Here is a 12292-nt window from a genome sequence, read left to right on the forward strand (position 1 = left end):
AAAGACATCAACATGAGACAGGAATCCATCAAAATCCTAGAGGAGAACATAGGCAGTCAGCCCTTCGGCATTGGCTACAGCAAGTGCTTTCAAGACACGTCTCCAAAGGCGAGGGAAACAAAAGTGAAAATGAAATTTTGGGACTATGCCAAGATAAAAATCTTCTGCACAGCAAAGGAAACTGTCAATAAAACAAAGAGGCAACTCACGGAATGGGAGAAGATATTTGTAAATGACACTACAGATAAAGGGCTGATATCCAAGATCTATAGAGAACTTCTCAAACTCAACGCACACACACCAGATAATCACGTCAAAAAATGGGTAGAAGACATGAACAGACACTTCTCCAAAGAAGACATACAAATGGCTAACAGACACATGAAAAAATGTGCATCATCACTAGCCATCAGGGAAATTCAAATCAAAACCACATTGAGATACCACCTTACACCAGTTAGAATAGCAAAGATTAACAAGACAGGAAACAACAAATGTTGGAGAGGATGTGGAGAAAGGGGAACTCTCTTCCACTGTTGGTGGGAATGGAAGTTGGTATAGCCACTTCGGAAAACAGTGTGAAGATTCCTCAAAAAATTAAAATTAGAGCTTCCATATTACCCTGCAATTGCACTACTGGGTATTTACCCCAAAGATATAGATATAGTGAAAAGAAAGGCCATAGGTACCCCAATGTTCATAGCAGCCGTGCCCACAATCTCCAAACTGGAAAGAGCCAAGATGCCCTTCAACAGACAAATGGATAAATAAGATATGGTCCATACATACAATGGAATATTACTCAGCCATCAGAAAGGATGAATACCCAACTTTTGTATCAACATGGAGGGGACTGGAGGAGATTATGCTGAGTGAAATAAGTCAAGCAGAGAAAGTCAATTATATGGTTTCACTTACTTGTGGACCATAAGGAATAACATGGAGGACATTAGGAGAAGGAAGGGAAAAGTGAATTGGGGGAAATTAGAGGGGGAGACAAACCATGAGAGACTGTGGACTCTGAGAAACAAACCGGGGGTTTTAGGGGGGGGGGGGGATGGGTGAGCCTTGTGGTGCATATTAAGGAGGGCACATATTGCATGGAGCAATGTGTGGTGCATAAACAGTGAATCTTGGAACACTGAAAAAATTAAATTAAAATTTAAAAGTTCTTTATAAGTACTGTTTGATATATGTTTTATTTTCATTTTAATCTTATTTTTAGTATTTATCTAAAAAGTTATAGATTAAGTTTGTTTTTACTGTATTTACTATATTGTTTTACTCCATTTAGGTTATTTAAAATTTTGTGGCTTTATATCTTTGGTCTCATTAAGGTGATGGTGAGGTGGTAGAACAAGTAATTGGACAACAAACCAATGACCAAGACGAAAGCATTCTTGATGGGATAATCAGGGAGCTACAGAGAGAACAAGATCTTAGACTAATTAATGAAGGAGATGTTCCACATTTTCCAGTTAATAGATCATATTCTGCTAATGGTGGTAAGTATGTATATATGTGATAGATATACTTTATTCATTTTATTTGCACTAAGTAATCACATGTAAGGAACATTTTAGGTTTTTAAATAAGAACATTTTTATTAATTTAAAATTGTGATATCAAATACACTGAATTGCCATAATCTCATGTCATTTGTGGCTAAAGGTCTTAATGTATCTCATGAAATATGGGTGGTATATTTTAATATACTGTTTTCTCTTAACTCAAGAATGTATTTTCAGTCTTCACTTTTGTTATAGTAAATGAGGTACTGTAGTAAGTACATGATTTTTGTAAAAGAAGAACCAACCTATAATGTTTTCAAAATTAAAACCACTTGAATGTAAAAATAACTAAGAAAAATTTTATCCACCTTTGTTGAAGAAAAAAAAAAAGGCAACAGTATCTCCTTCAACTCTTGAATTTACAAAAATACACTGGAAGATAAGCCCTATTCATAGGAAATACAGATGCAACTTGTGGATTGATTTTCACAACAGTTTAAATACTAGCAGTATTCTAATTTATTGTATCTTTTCTTCACTTTACATGAAATGTGACTGTCCATCTGAATCTTTTAAAGATTTTATTTATTTATTTGAGAAAGAATGAGTGAGAGAGAAAGCACGAGAGGTGGGAGGGCCAAATGGAGAAGCAGACTCCCTTGCTGAGCAGGGAGCCCAGTGCAGGACTTGATCCTGGGACTCTAGGATCATGACCCAAGCTGAAGGCAGACGCCCAACCAACTGAGGTACCCAGGTGCCCTATATATCTGAATTTTATATAAATCTTAGCTTCTGTCAGTTTTACTTTTTTTCTTTTAATGATGGAATACTTCATGAATTTGCCTGTCATCCTCAGGGGCCATGCTAATCTTTTTTGTATCATTTCAATATAAGTGCTGCCAAAGTGAGCACCATCAATTTTACTTTTATCAAGAACTATTAGTTGTATTCCAAAATGCCATCTTAAGGGATTTTGGCATGTGTTTCTTTTTACATTCATATAAATTGGGGTTTATTTGGGTATCATAGCTTTTGGAGTCCAAGAATTGAATAAAACAATTTAAATTAGACATGATTCACAAGGTATTATACTCATTTCCTGATTCTTAAGTATCCCATAAAATTAAAATAAAAACATTCTTTGTTCACCCAAGGAGCATCTAACTCAGATTGGCTTTCCTTAACCTGGAACAAAACAAGAAGTGAGCTGATAATCCTACATAACCAGGCCCTTTTTGTTTCTTGACATAAAACTTTCTTAGAACCCTGATTTAGAGATTCATTAATGAAATCCACATTCAGCTCTACCCTCAATACTAGATTTCTGTTGATAGATTTGAAATGCCATAGTAAAAGCGACCCCACTGACTTTTGTTTCCAATGTTTATTTTTATTGTTTTTCCTGAGTGCTTATTTTAACAGTTGAGTGAATCATGCAATTTCCATTTTTATTTTATTTGCAAATACAACAAAATAAATTAACAGAGAATGTCTAGGTGCTTAAAAAAGGTTTCATTACTTTATTTCCCCTTTCTTTCATTGCTTACCAGTTTTGAAAATGAAATTTTGATAGTAAAAAATATTTTTTGCTTATATTTTTTCTCTTATTACTATATTCAAAATCCTATTGAAATTTTATTCATAGACCTTTTCATGGGCTTAATGCAGGATTTAGATTAAAAGCTGCTTTCTGAAATAGTACTATTAAACATTTGTGAATCTACCAAATCATATTAAATATACTTTTTGTATTTCCTCAGTATTTACTAGATGACAGATATGAATGTACTTTGAAAAAATTTAAAAGAGTGATAGAAACTTTAAACAATTATTTAGTGCCTTACTTTATTCAGGGTGGTACAGAAAATGTAGAACAAAAATATAGCAATATTGTCTAGAAGTACCATCTTAGACTTTCCTATTCTGAAGTACTGATCTCTAAAAATTTGTGCCTTTACTCAGAGAAAGTGGTACCTTTCTTTTTATTTTAGCTCTGAGAAGTCCAAATATGGACATATATTCATCCCCAAATATTGGGCTTCGACGCAGTGGTCAGATTGAAGGTGTCCGACAAATGCATAACAATGCTCCTCGAAGCCAGATGGCCACTGAACGAGATCTCATGGCATGGAGCAGAAGGGTGGTGGTCAATGAACTAAATAGTGGAGTTAGCAGGTGAGTCAATAAGATAGCATTGATAAGAAAATTGAGAACTTTATTGTTTAGTTAGGAAATTTTAATAACTAAGGTATATTTTAATCAAGCTGAGATTTGTATTAGTTTTTCTATATTATTCCAGTTAGTTCATTCCATAACAACTATTTAATGATTATTTTTTATTTACTTGGCTCTGTACTAAATGGTTTGGGAAATACTGAAAAATGAAAAACATTGTTTGTTTTCCATGAGTTTATAGTCTAGGTTAGAACATAAAAATACAAATAGTATTAAGTAAGAATATGAGACCATATGTTATTAAATATGTCCTTGGTATATAGACCCAAAATTCAGCAGTGGTTCTGAGGAAAAAGGCCATCACTTTGATATTGGAATAGTTTGGGAATGCAGCATAGATATGTTGTAGACCCCAGTGCTTAAGGCATATTTTGAAATGCCCTTTAAGTAGATGTCCTTGTATGAAAGGAATTTATTAGGATGAATTTTTAATTTAGAATACCTATTCTTATTTATAGGTATTTAGAATACCTATTCTTATTTATAAATCCTAACAGATAATCCACAGAGGCTGGAAATAGACTTAGTAAAGAAAAAGGACATTTGACAGAGAACATACAAAAATCTCTTAATAATGCTATTTCCTTTCCCAATCCTTTTACCCTCTCATCCAACAGGCATCAAACATGATTTAGTTTTGCCTTTTCTTAGGGAAACATAGGTAATTTATGAAGTCTTAGCAGTAGAGGAGTTTGAAATAATTCTTTACTCACAACATTAAAGTACAATTAAGGAAGTCAAATAGATACTTGTATGCCAATGTTCATTGCTGTATTATTCACAATACCAGAACAGTAGAAATAACTCCAGTGTCTGTCCTCAAATGGATGGATAAACAAAATGTGATATATACATAAAATGGAATATTGCTCAGTCATAAAAAAGAATGAAGTTCTAATAACTGCTCTCACGTGGATAAATAGTAAAAACAGCATATGATTCCACTTATATGATATATATAGAGAAAGCAAATTTATAGAGACATAAAGTTTATTAGAGGTTAATAAGGACTGATAGAAGGAAAAATTGAGAGTTACTGCTTAATGGTTACAAAGTTTGGAGTGATGAAAAAGTTTTGGAAAGAGTGGTGATGGTGGTTACACAACTTTGTAAATGTCATTAACATACACCTAAAAATAGTTAAAATGGAAAATTTTACATTTGAAGGTATTTTTGTTATCTGACCTTTAGACTGTTGGTTTTATTTTTATGATTTTCTGTCACTTTGACCTTTGTTATTAGGGTTCAGGAAGAATGTCGAACTGCAAAAGGTGACATAGAAATCAGTCTTTATACAGTTGAAAAGAAGAAAAAGCCATCTTATACTACCCAAAGGGTAAGTTTAGTTTTACAGTCCATTGGGTTACACTACTTGTAAATATTTGCAGATACTGGGTTTTTCGAAGGTAGCAATTATGTATTAAGGGGCTATTTTGCTAGCTAACTACATGTATGGATAACCTGTTTTTTAATCCTGAAATTGAAATATATGGCAATTATTAATAAAAATAAAATCACTCAAAGTCAGGACTGTCCTCCAAAATTTAGGACATGTGGTCATTGTAGGTATAAAACATTTGTATTAAAATAACATCTTCATATGGTTAGAGTAAAACCTTAAAATTGTTGGCTGGTCACTAATCACAGTATAAAATAAATGTTTAGATCCTAGGTCAGAGGTTGACAAACTACTATGCATGGTCTAAATCTAGTCTATAGCCTATTCCTGTTAATAAAAGTTTTATTGGAACACAGCCACACTTACTAATTAACATATTATCTATGGCTGATTTCACACTATAGAGTTGAGTAGTTATAACAGAGATCATATGACCTGCAGAGCCAAAACCATTTACACTCTGACCCTTTACAGAAAGGCCCACTCTTTGCCTACCTAATCATATAGAAGCACAATCTGATCTATACATTGGGAAGATTCATACTCCCAGTAGAAACAGCTAGGCAGGGAGTCAGATTCCTATACTTCATTAGGTACATAGTAAACCCCTTACTAGTATTCTGAGATCGAACAAACTAGTTGCATAACGATGTATATTCTTATTCCCAGATCTAACTGTAACTCCTAAAAAGTATGGTAATTTGGAGAGTCTAGGTGATTTTAATTTTATTAAAGAAATCTAGGCAATGGGCACTGAATTTTAAATGTTTTTTTTTCAGTATTGATAAACACAGTTTTAGGTAAGTATCTTATGAATATCTTTAAATATCCTTAGATCGTTTTGATGCCCACTTTCTTAATTTCTGTTGAGGTTTGGTAGCTTATTTGATGTTCTCTCTAATGTTATTTTCTTAGACATTTTGAATGACTCAGATCTATGATTTATATTATTTTCTCCTGCTAAGCTGATTTTTCAAATATCATAATTGTCTGAGAGACTACTAATAATAAACAGGGTTGTTGGGTCTATAAACATTTTTATTCATATCAAAAATGAGAAATATTTACATATGGGGCAAGAAACTAGTCCTTGTTACTGATTTATTTATGACTTTTAAACTTGTTTACTCCTGATAGCATGCTATGGTTGTAAGTTTAACATAAGGTAATATCATTAATATTTTATACTTGCAAAGGTTAGAAGAAAATAGTTTTTGCTTTAAGTTGTTAAAAATTAAATATTTTATCAGTTTATTAAATGTAGTTTTTTTAATGAACAAAGAAGTACATATTATATTAAGAATTACATATACATAGGTATGGTATATGTATCTTGCTTTATCTTGCAATAAATTGTGAGTAATACAGTATATGTAAATTCTGAGTGGGCCCATTCTTGCAGCCCAAACTTTCAGCACACTCTTTAATTTGATCACAAAATTTTTGAAATAGGAGAGTAATAAATATTAATGAAAATAGCTGAAATATATATAGATATATCTTATATTTTCTTTTTGGGGATTTATTCCTAATTATTTTACCTATCCCTTTCCCCTCCCCCACCCAAATTATTTGCTTTATATATTTGTGTTTGTTCATTGAGCCTTTCATTTCTTTTTAGATTTTTATTTTATTTATTTGACAGAGGGATAGAACCAGAGAGCACAAGCAGAGGAAATAGCAGAGAAAGGTGGAGAAGCAGGCTCTGCACTGAGCAGGGAGCCCAATATGGGGATCGATCCCAGGACCTTGAGATTATGAGCTGAGCCAAAGGCAGTCACGTAACCATCTGAGCCACCCAGGCACTCCAGGCCTTTCATTTTTCGAAATTTTCTTTCTGTTTTATAGACTGATTATCAGCCTAGCTGTGGGCGGTCTTTACGGAGGACACAGCGCAAACGTCAACATACTTACCAAACACGGTCCAACATAGAGCATAATTCACAAGCATCGTGTCAAAATTCAGGTGTACAGGAAGACTCAGACAGCTCCTCAGAGGTTAGATATCTGCAATTATTTACTCAGTGTAATTTTTTGTTTACCAGTTAGTATCATTACCTTGGGTTTACTTTTAATAGTGATTTTAATAGAAACTAATTTTAATGATTTTCTTTTAAGATTTTCCATTATTAAGGTATTTAATAGGCAAATTTGAACATTACATTGAATTCCTTTAGGTATCTTCTCTGATTTATACCTAAGATACTATCTTGTTTGAGAGTATCAAATATGCCAGTAAGTTTAACTTTGGGACAATGAGAAAAGAGTGAAAGGAAATCTGCCCATAAATAAGAAGTAGAATATAAACAATAATAACTAATTTACAGTCCCGGAACTGGTTTACTGTGTAATCAGCAGAAAGGCACATTTTCCGTTATTGTTGACTTCATTAGTATGGAGATTATGAAGTGATGGCTTTTTTCAGACCTACATTTTTATGGTAATAGAATAGAGTTTACCAATTCTTTTCTTCTCTTCTCCAGTCCTTTCCTTTTGTTCTCTTAACAACTTTCATTATTAAGTGGATAATGTGGGCTTAATTATTCATTGATAATATATGGCCCTCCTATTATTCTTCCAGCATTCACAGCTCTTTAATTCTTACCTATGATGTCCTTCCTCTTCTCCTTCACCTGTGAAAATCTTGAACTAAAAGGAATAGTCAGGTATTGAAGACTATTTCCTTTCTAAGGTCATAATAGTGGTATGGTTTTCTGTTTAAAAAGAATCATAATCTTATTAAATGTTTATAGTTAAAATGCTTTTTTTGGTAAGGATTTACTTTGAAATAATCTCTTGGGTATGAGGCAGTTGGTGATGGTACAGATAAAACATGATAGGCAGTGAGTTATTGTCTATACTGGAGATTGTGTACACAAGAGTAATTTATTCCCTCTACTTTGGAATGTTTGAAGTTTTACGTAATAAAAAGATTATTTTATGAAGAGTAATTACATTAACTTGGCAGAGGCATACAGATATATTTTTTTAAGCAATGGTTTTAATATTTAAGAGGATTATATCTGGGAACCTTAAGGAGTCTGTTCAGTCTTTGAAGTAATAAAAGATGTCCCATATCAATAAGATAGTAGATGTTAGAAGGTTTTAAATACCTGGTAGGCTTAATTGTGAGTTATAGATAGATGTAGAAAAATGATTATTTTTTAAAATTTATTTATTTATTTATTAGAGAGAGAGAAAGGGAGAGTGGGGAAAGGTTCAGGGGGAGAGGAGAGTGAAAATCTCAAGTAGACTCACCACTGAGTGCAGAGCCTGACGTGTAGCTCAATCCCACCACCATGAGATCATGACCTGAGCCAAAACCGAGTCGGACATTCAACCTCCTGAGCCAGGTGCCCCTAATTATGTTCATTTTACCTGGATTGTTGTTTTGGTTAGAGGAAATACAAAAAGTGTTATAAAATAGGTAGTATGTGCTAATTAATAATATGCTAGTTAATAACCATATATCTCAACTGCTGGTTCCTTGTTGCAGGAAGATGAAACAATTGGCACAAGTGATGCTTCTGTAGAGGATCCTGTTATTGAATGGCAAAGTGAAAGTTCTTCCAGGTAGTTTTAATGGTTTTGATTTGGTCAAAATTATCTGACCATTTTAATGTGAAATTATGTTCTAGGAGGAATTTGGTAAAACCAGAGTTAAAATAGTATTTTATAGTAGAAAGAGTACTGGGTTGGATATTCAGAGACTTCTTTCATCCTGATTCTACCAGTATCTTTTTGGGCATGTCACTATGGGCTTTAGTTTCCTCATTTGTAAAATAAGATGCTTTGTAAATCCAAGATTCTGCATCTTAGCAGGCTATATTTATTTAGTTGAGTTTTAAAACAGCTACATTTAACATTTCTAGGGATTAGGGGCATCTTTATTTAAAGAGGCTTTTGTTACTTGGACAGGAATTTTGAATTTTAAATTCTTTTATGGGAAACTAACCATTATACTTTATCCAAGAAGGTTTTCACTGAAATCACTTAATTATCTAAAATCTGTATTGATATTTTTTCTGTTCAGTTAGAACAAAATCAAGTCATGTCTTTTATAATGCTGTTTTATTACAAAATGATCATCTTTAAATTAGGAGACAAAGTATTCCTTTCCTAAACTTATATATTCATAATTTTGATATATTTATAGTGATTCATCAAGTGAATATTCTGATTGGACAGCAGATGCTGGAATAAATTTGCAACCTCCAAAAAGACAAACCAGACAGGCAACACGGAAAATATGCAGCAGCTCGGAGGAAGAGAACTTGAAGTCACTAGAAGAAAGGCAAAAGAAACCTAAACAAACTAGAAAGAAGGTTTGTAAATTTATAAGTTGTTTCTGTTGTTTTTGTTTTTGCCTTTGACACTTGAAAAATAGTAACACTTAACTTTTCTCTAAAAATAACATTCCATCTGAGCAAATGAGTAAAACTGTTTAAAATGACTTTAAAATAAAAAGATGTTTTAATTTTTTTGTTATCAAAAGTAGAGGCTAGAATATCTACATTATTATTTAGTTATTGTTAAATTAAAATATTGATAATTACTTTTTAAAATATAGTTGAGTTTTAAATAATAAGCTACTGTAGTATAAAAAAGTTATTCTTGTCATGTTTCTGGTCATAAATTTCTATACATTTTTGACTTTTAAAATGGAAGGGTATAATAAATCTTATAGGGGTTCTTCCATTTCTTTATATGTTTTTATTTCATCCCAATGATGGTTTCTCTTCCTCACTATAATTTCAGGTAAAGACTTAATCCACACAGTTATTTAAATATTATTTTAAAAATTAGCTATGTACATATTGTACATATATACAATGTATCAGGTATCCAGTATCCTGTTGCTTTAGTAGAATTATCTTCTTGTCACCATTTTATTGGCAAAAAGATCCCGTGTTACTTACACTCAAATTCACATGGTATTTTGGGGACTTGAAAATTTGTGGTTCTTACATAGTATATAATGTCATATTATTATCTGTCAGCCAAAATTGAGCAAATATTAAAGAATTCACTTGACTATTTTATTGGTACAAGATTGTACATAATTGTAATTGATAAATGAAATGTTTAAAATTTGTATATTTTAGGTTTTATTATAACATGATTTTTTTTAACATTCTGTTATTTTTCATACTACTATTCATATATTTATGGTTTATATATTTGTGAACTATATTTTAGAAAGGAGGACTGCTTTCTATGGCAGGTGAACCCAATGAAGAATGGTTTGCCCCTCAGTGGATTTTGGATACCATACCACGACGTTCCCCATTTGTCCCACAGATGGGAGATGAGGTAATTGTTACCTGTTATAATCTTTTTCCCTTAGAACCTCAAGAACACTCACTTTAGTCAGTCTTAGGGCATTTATATTCTCAATTCTATTATAGTTATATGTACACTGTCTACTGCCCACCTCTGTTATATATGGATGGAATCTTAATAATTTTTATATCCTTAATGTTGTCAAAAACCTACCTCTGTACTTCAGAAACATATAACTTGAAGACAGAGTTTGGGCAAAGAGGAACAGTAGCTTTATTAACCTTCCCAGGCAAAGGCAGCTACAGCAGGCTATGGCCTTCAAAAACTGCAGTTTCACTAGAAGAAGGGGATAGGGGTGTTTAGGGAAATATAAAATCAAACCAGTTTTGATAGGAATTGTGTACTTTCTACCAGCTGTTTTGTCATATCTTTAGGGTGGTAACAGGTTCCTGAAACAAAAGGTTAAGAAGGGAGGAAGGGAGGTTTGCAAAAGAGTTGTAAAAGGTTACTTTAAAATCTAGCTTCACTGAAGCATTACTGAAGTCATTTTGATTTCTTTTTTTATTATTAACATATAATGTATTGTTTCAGGGGTACAGGTCTGTGATTCATCAGTCTTACACAGTTCACAGTGCTTCCATAGCACATACCCTCCCCGCTGTCCATTACCCAGCCACCCCATCCCTCCCATTGCCATTCCCCAACTCCAGCAACCCTCAGTTTGTTTCCTGAGATGAAGAGTCTCTTAAGGTTTGTCTCCCTCACTGGTTTCATCTTGTTTCTGTTTTTCCTCTCTTTCCCTATAGTCCTTGCCTTGTTTCTCAAATTCTACATATCAGCGAGATCATACGATAATTGTCTTTCTCTGATTGACTTATTTTGCTTTACATAGCCATTTTGATTTCTATTCAACTTCATGCTTTAAATGATTTCACTTGTAGTATTTAGCATAGAATCTCCAAAATAATAGATGCTCAGAGACTATTTAAATAAATTGATTGGCTAATGAACTCATGAAAATAATTGTATTTATTTTTAGCCTAATTGCAACTTAGTAAGATTAAAGTGGTATTTTGAGTCCTAATAAATAAAGTGGTATTTTGAAAATAAAATAAATTAAAAAATTAAAATAAATTAAATTAAAATAATAAAGTTGTATTTTGAGTCCTTTAAAAAAAAGCCCATGATCAACCTGATAGAATGCCTACTGTAGGACAATTACCCCTTTCAGTGATTAGAAGAATATTATTTTGTAAGTCCTTCCTGCTAAGCGTGATGGAACACGCTGGTCAGTGGTCAGTCAATAATTGATTTAAATTCTATCTTGTGAGAAAATTTTCATTTTCTGTTTGAAAATTATGGTAATAATTGCAATACTTTAACTAAAATTATCTTGTATGTTCTCTGATATATTGATAGTCATTCATTTCTGATTGAATAAATGTTTGCAGTTTTTAATTTAAGACTAATAATAGGAAAGTAATATTGTCATCATAATCAAAAAGGGGAAAAACTTTGCAAATGGATTTAAAAGCCATGGGACCAATAAGAATTCCACCAAATGCCTCTGTAACTGACATTTATAGATATCTTATACCAGACATAGTGATCAAGTAGTCTCTTTTTTTTTTTTTCAGAGAAAAATTATTTTCATTTATTCAAGAAATATTTAAAAACAAGGCTGATTTTTAGCTGGCTTGGTGCTTTATTTTTTTAAAATAACATATAATGTATTATTAGCCCCGGGGTACAGGTCTGTGACTGCCAGGTTTACACACTTAACAGCACTCACCATAGCACATACCCTCCCCAATGTTTATAACCCCACCACCCTCTTCCTTCCCTATTCCCCCTGGTAACCCTC

General features: G+C 32.6%; 1 protein-coding gene and 1 pseudogene across 1 annotated transcript in view; one reads left to right on the top strand and one right to left on the bottom strand.

The window, feature by feature from the left end:
• BRWD3 (bromodomain and WD repeat domain containing 3) overlaps positions 1–12292 on the top strand; it is a 218871-nt gene that overhangs the window by 131654 nt on the left and 74925 nt on the right. Inside the window, exons 18-24 of the mRNA XM_059385220.1 lie at positions 1338–1505; positions 3503–3686; positions 4989–5082; positions 6994–7143; positions 8642–8718; positions 9302–9470; positions 10345–10458. Of these exons, the coding sequence (XP_059241203.1) occupies positions 1338–1505; positions 3503–3686; positions 4989–5082; positions 6994–7143; positions 8642–8718; positions 9302–9470; positions 10345–10458 (956 nt within the window). The remainder of the gene's footprint in view (positions 1–1337; positions 1506–3502; positions 3687–4988; positions 5083–6993; positions 7144–8641; positions 8719–9301; positions 9471–10344; positions 10459–12292) is intronic.
• Positions 2327–2423, bottom strand: LOC132007934 (U6 spliceosomal RNA; annotated as a pseudogene).

This window comes from Mustela nigripes, chromosome X, assembly GCF_022355385.1.
Source record: "Mustela nigripes isolate SB6536 chromosome X, MUSNIG.SB6536, whole genome shotgun sequence".
Taxonomy (NCBI): domain Eukaryota; kingdom Metazoa; phylum Chordata; class Mammalia; order Carnivora; family Mustelidae; genus Mustela; species Mustela nigripes.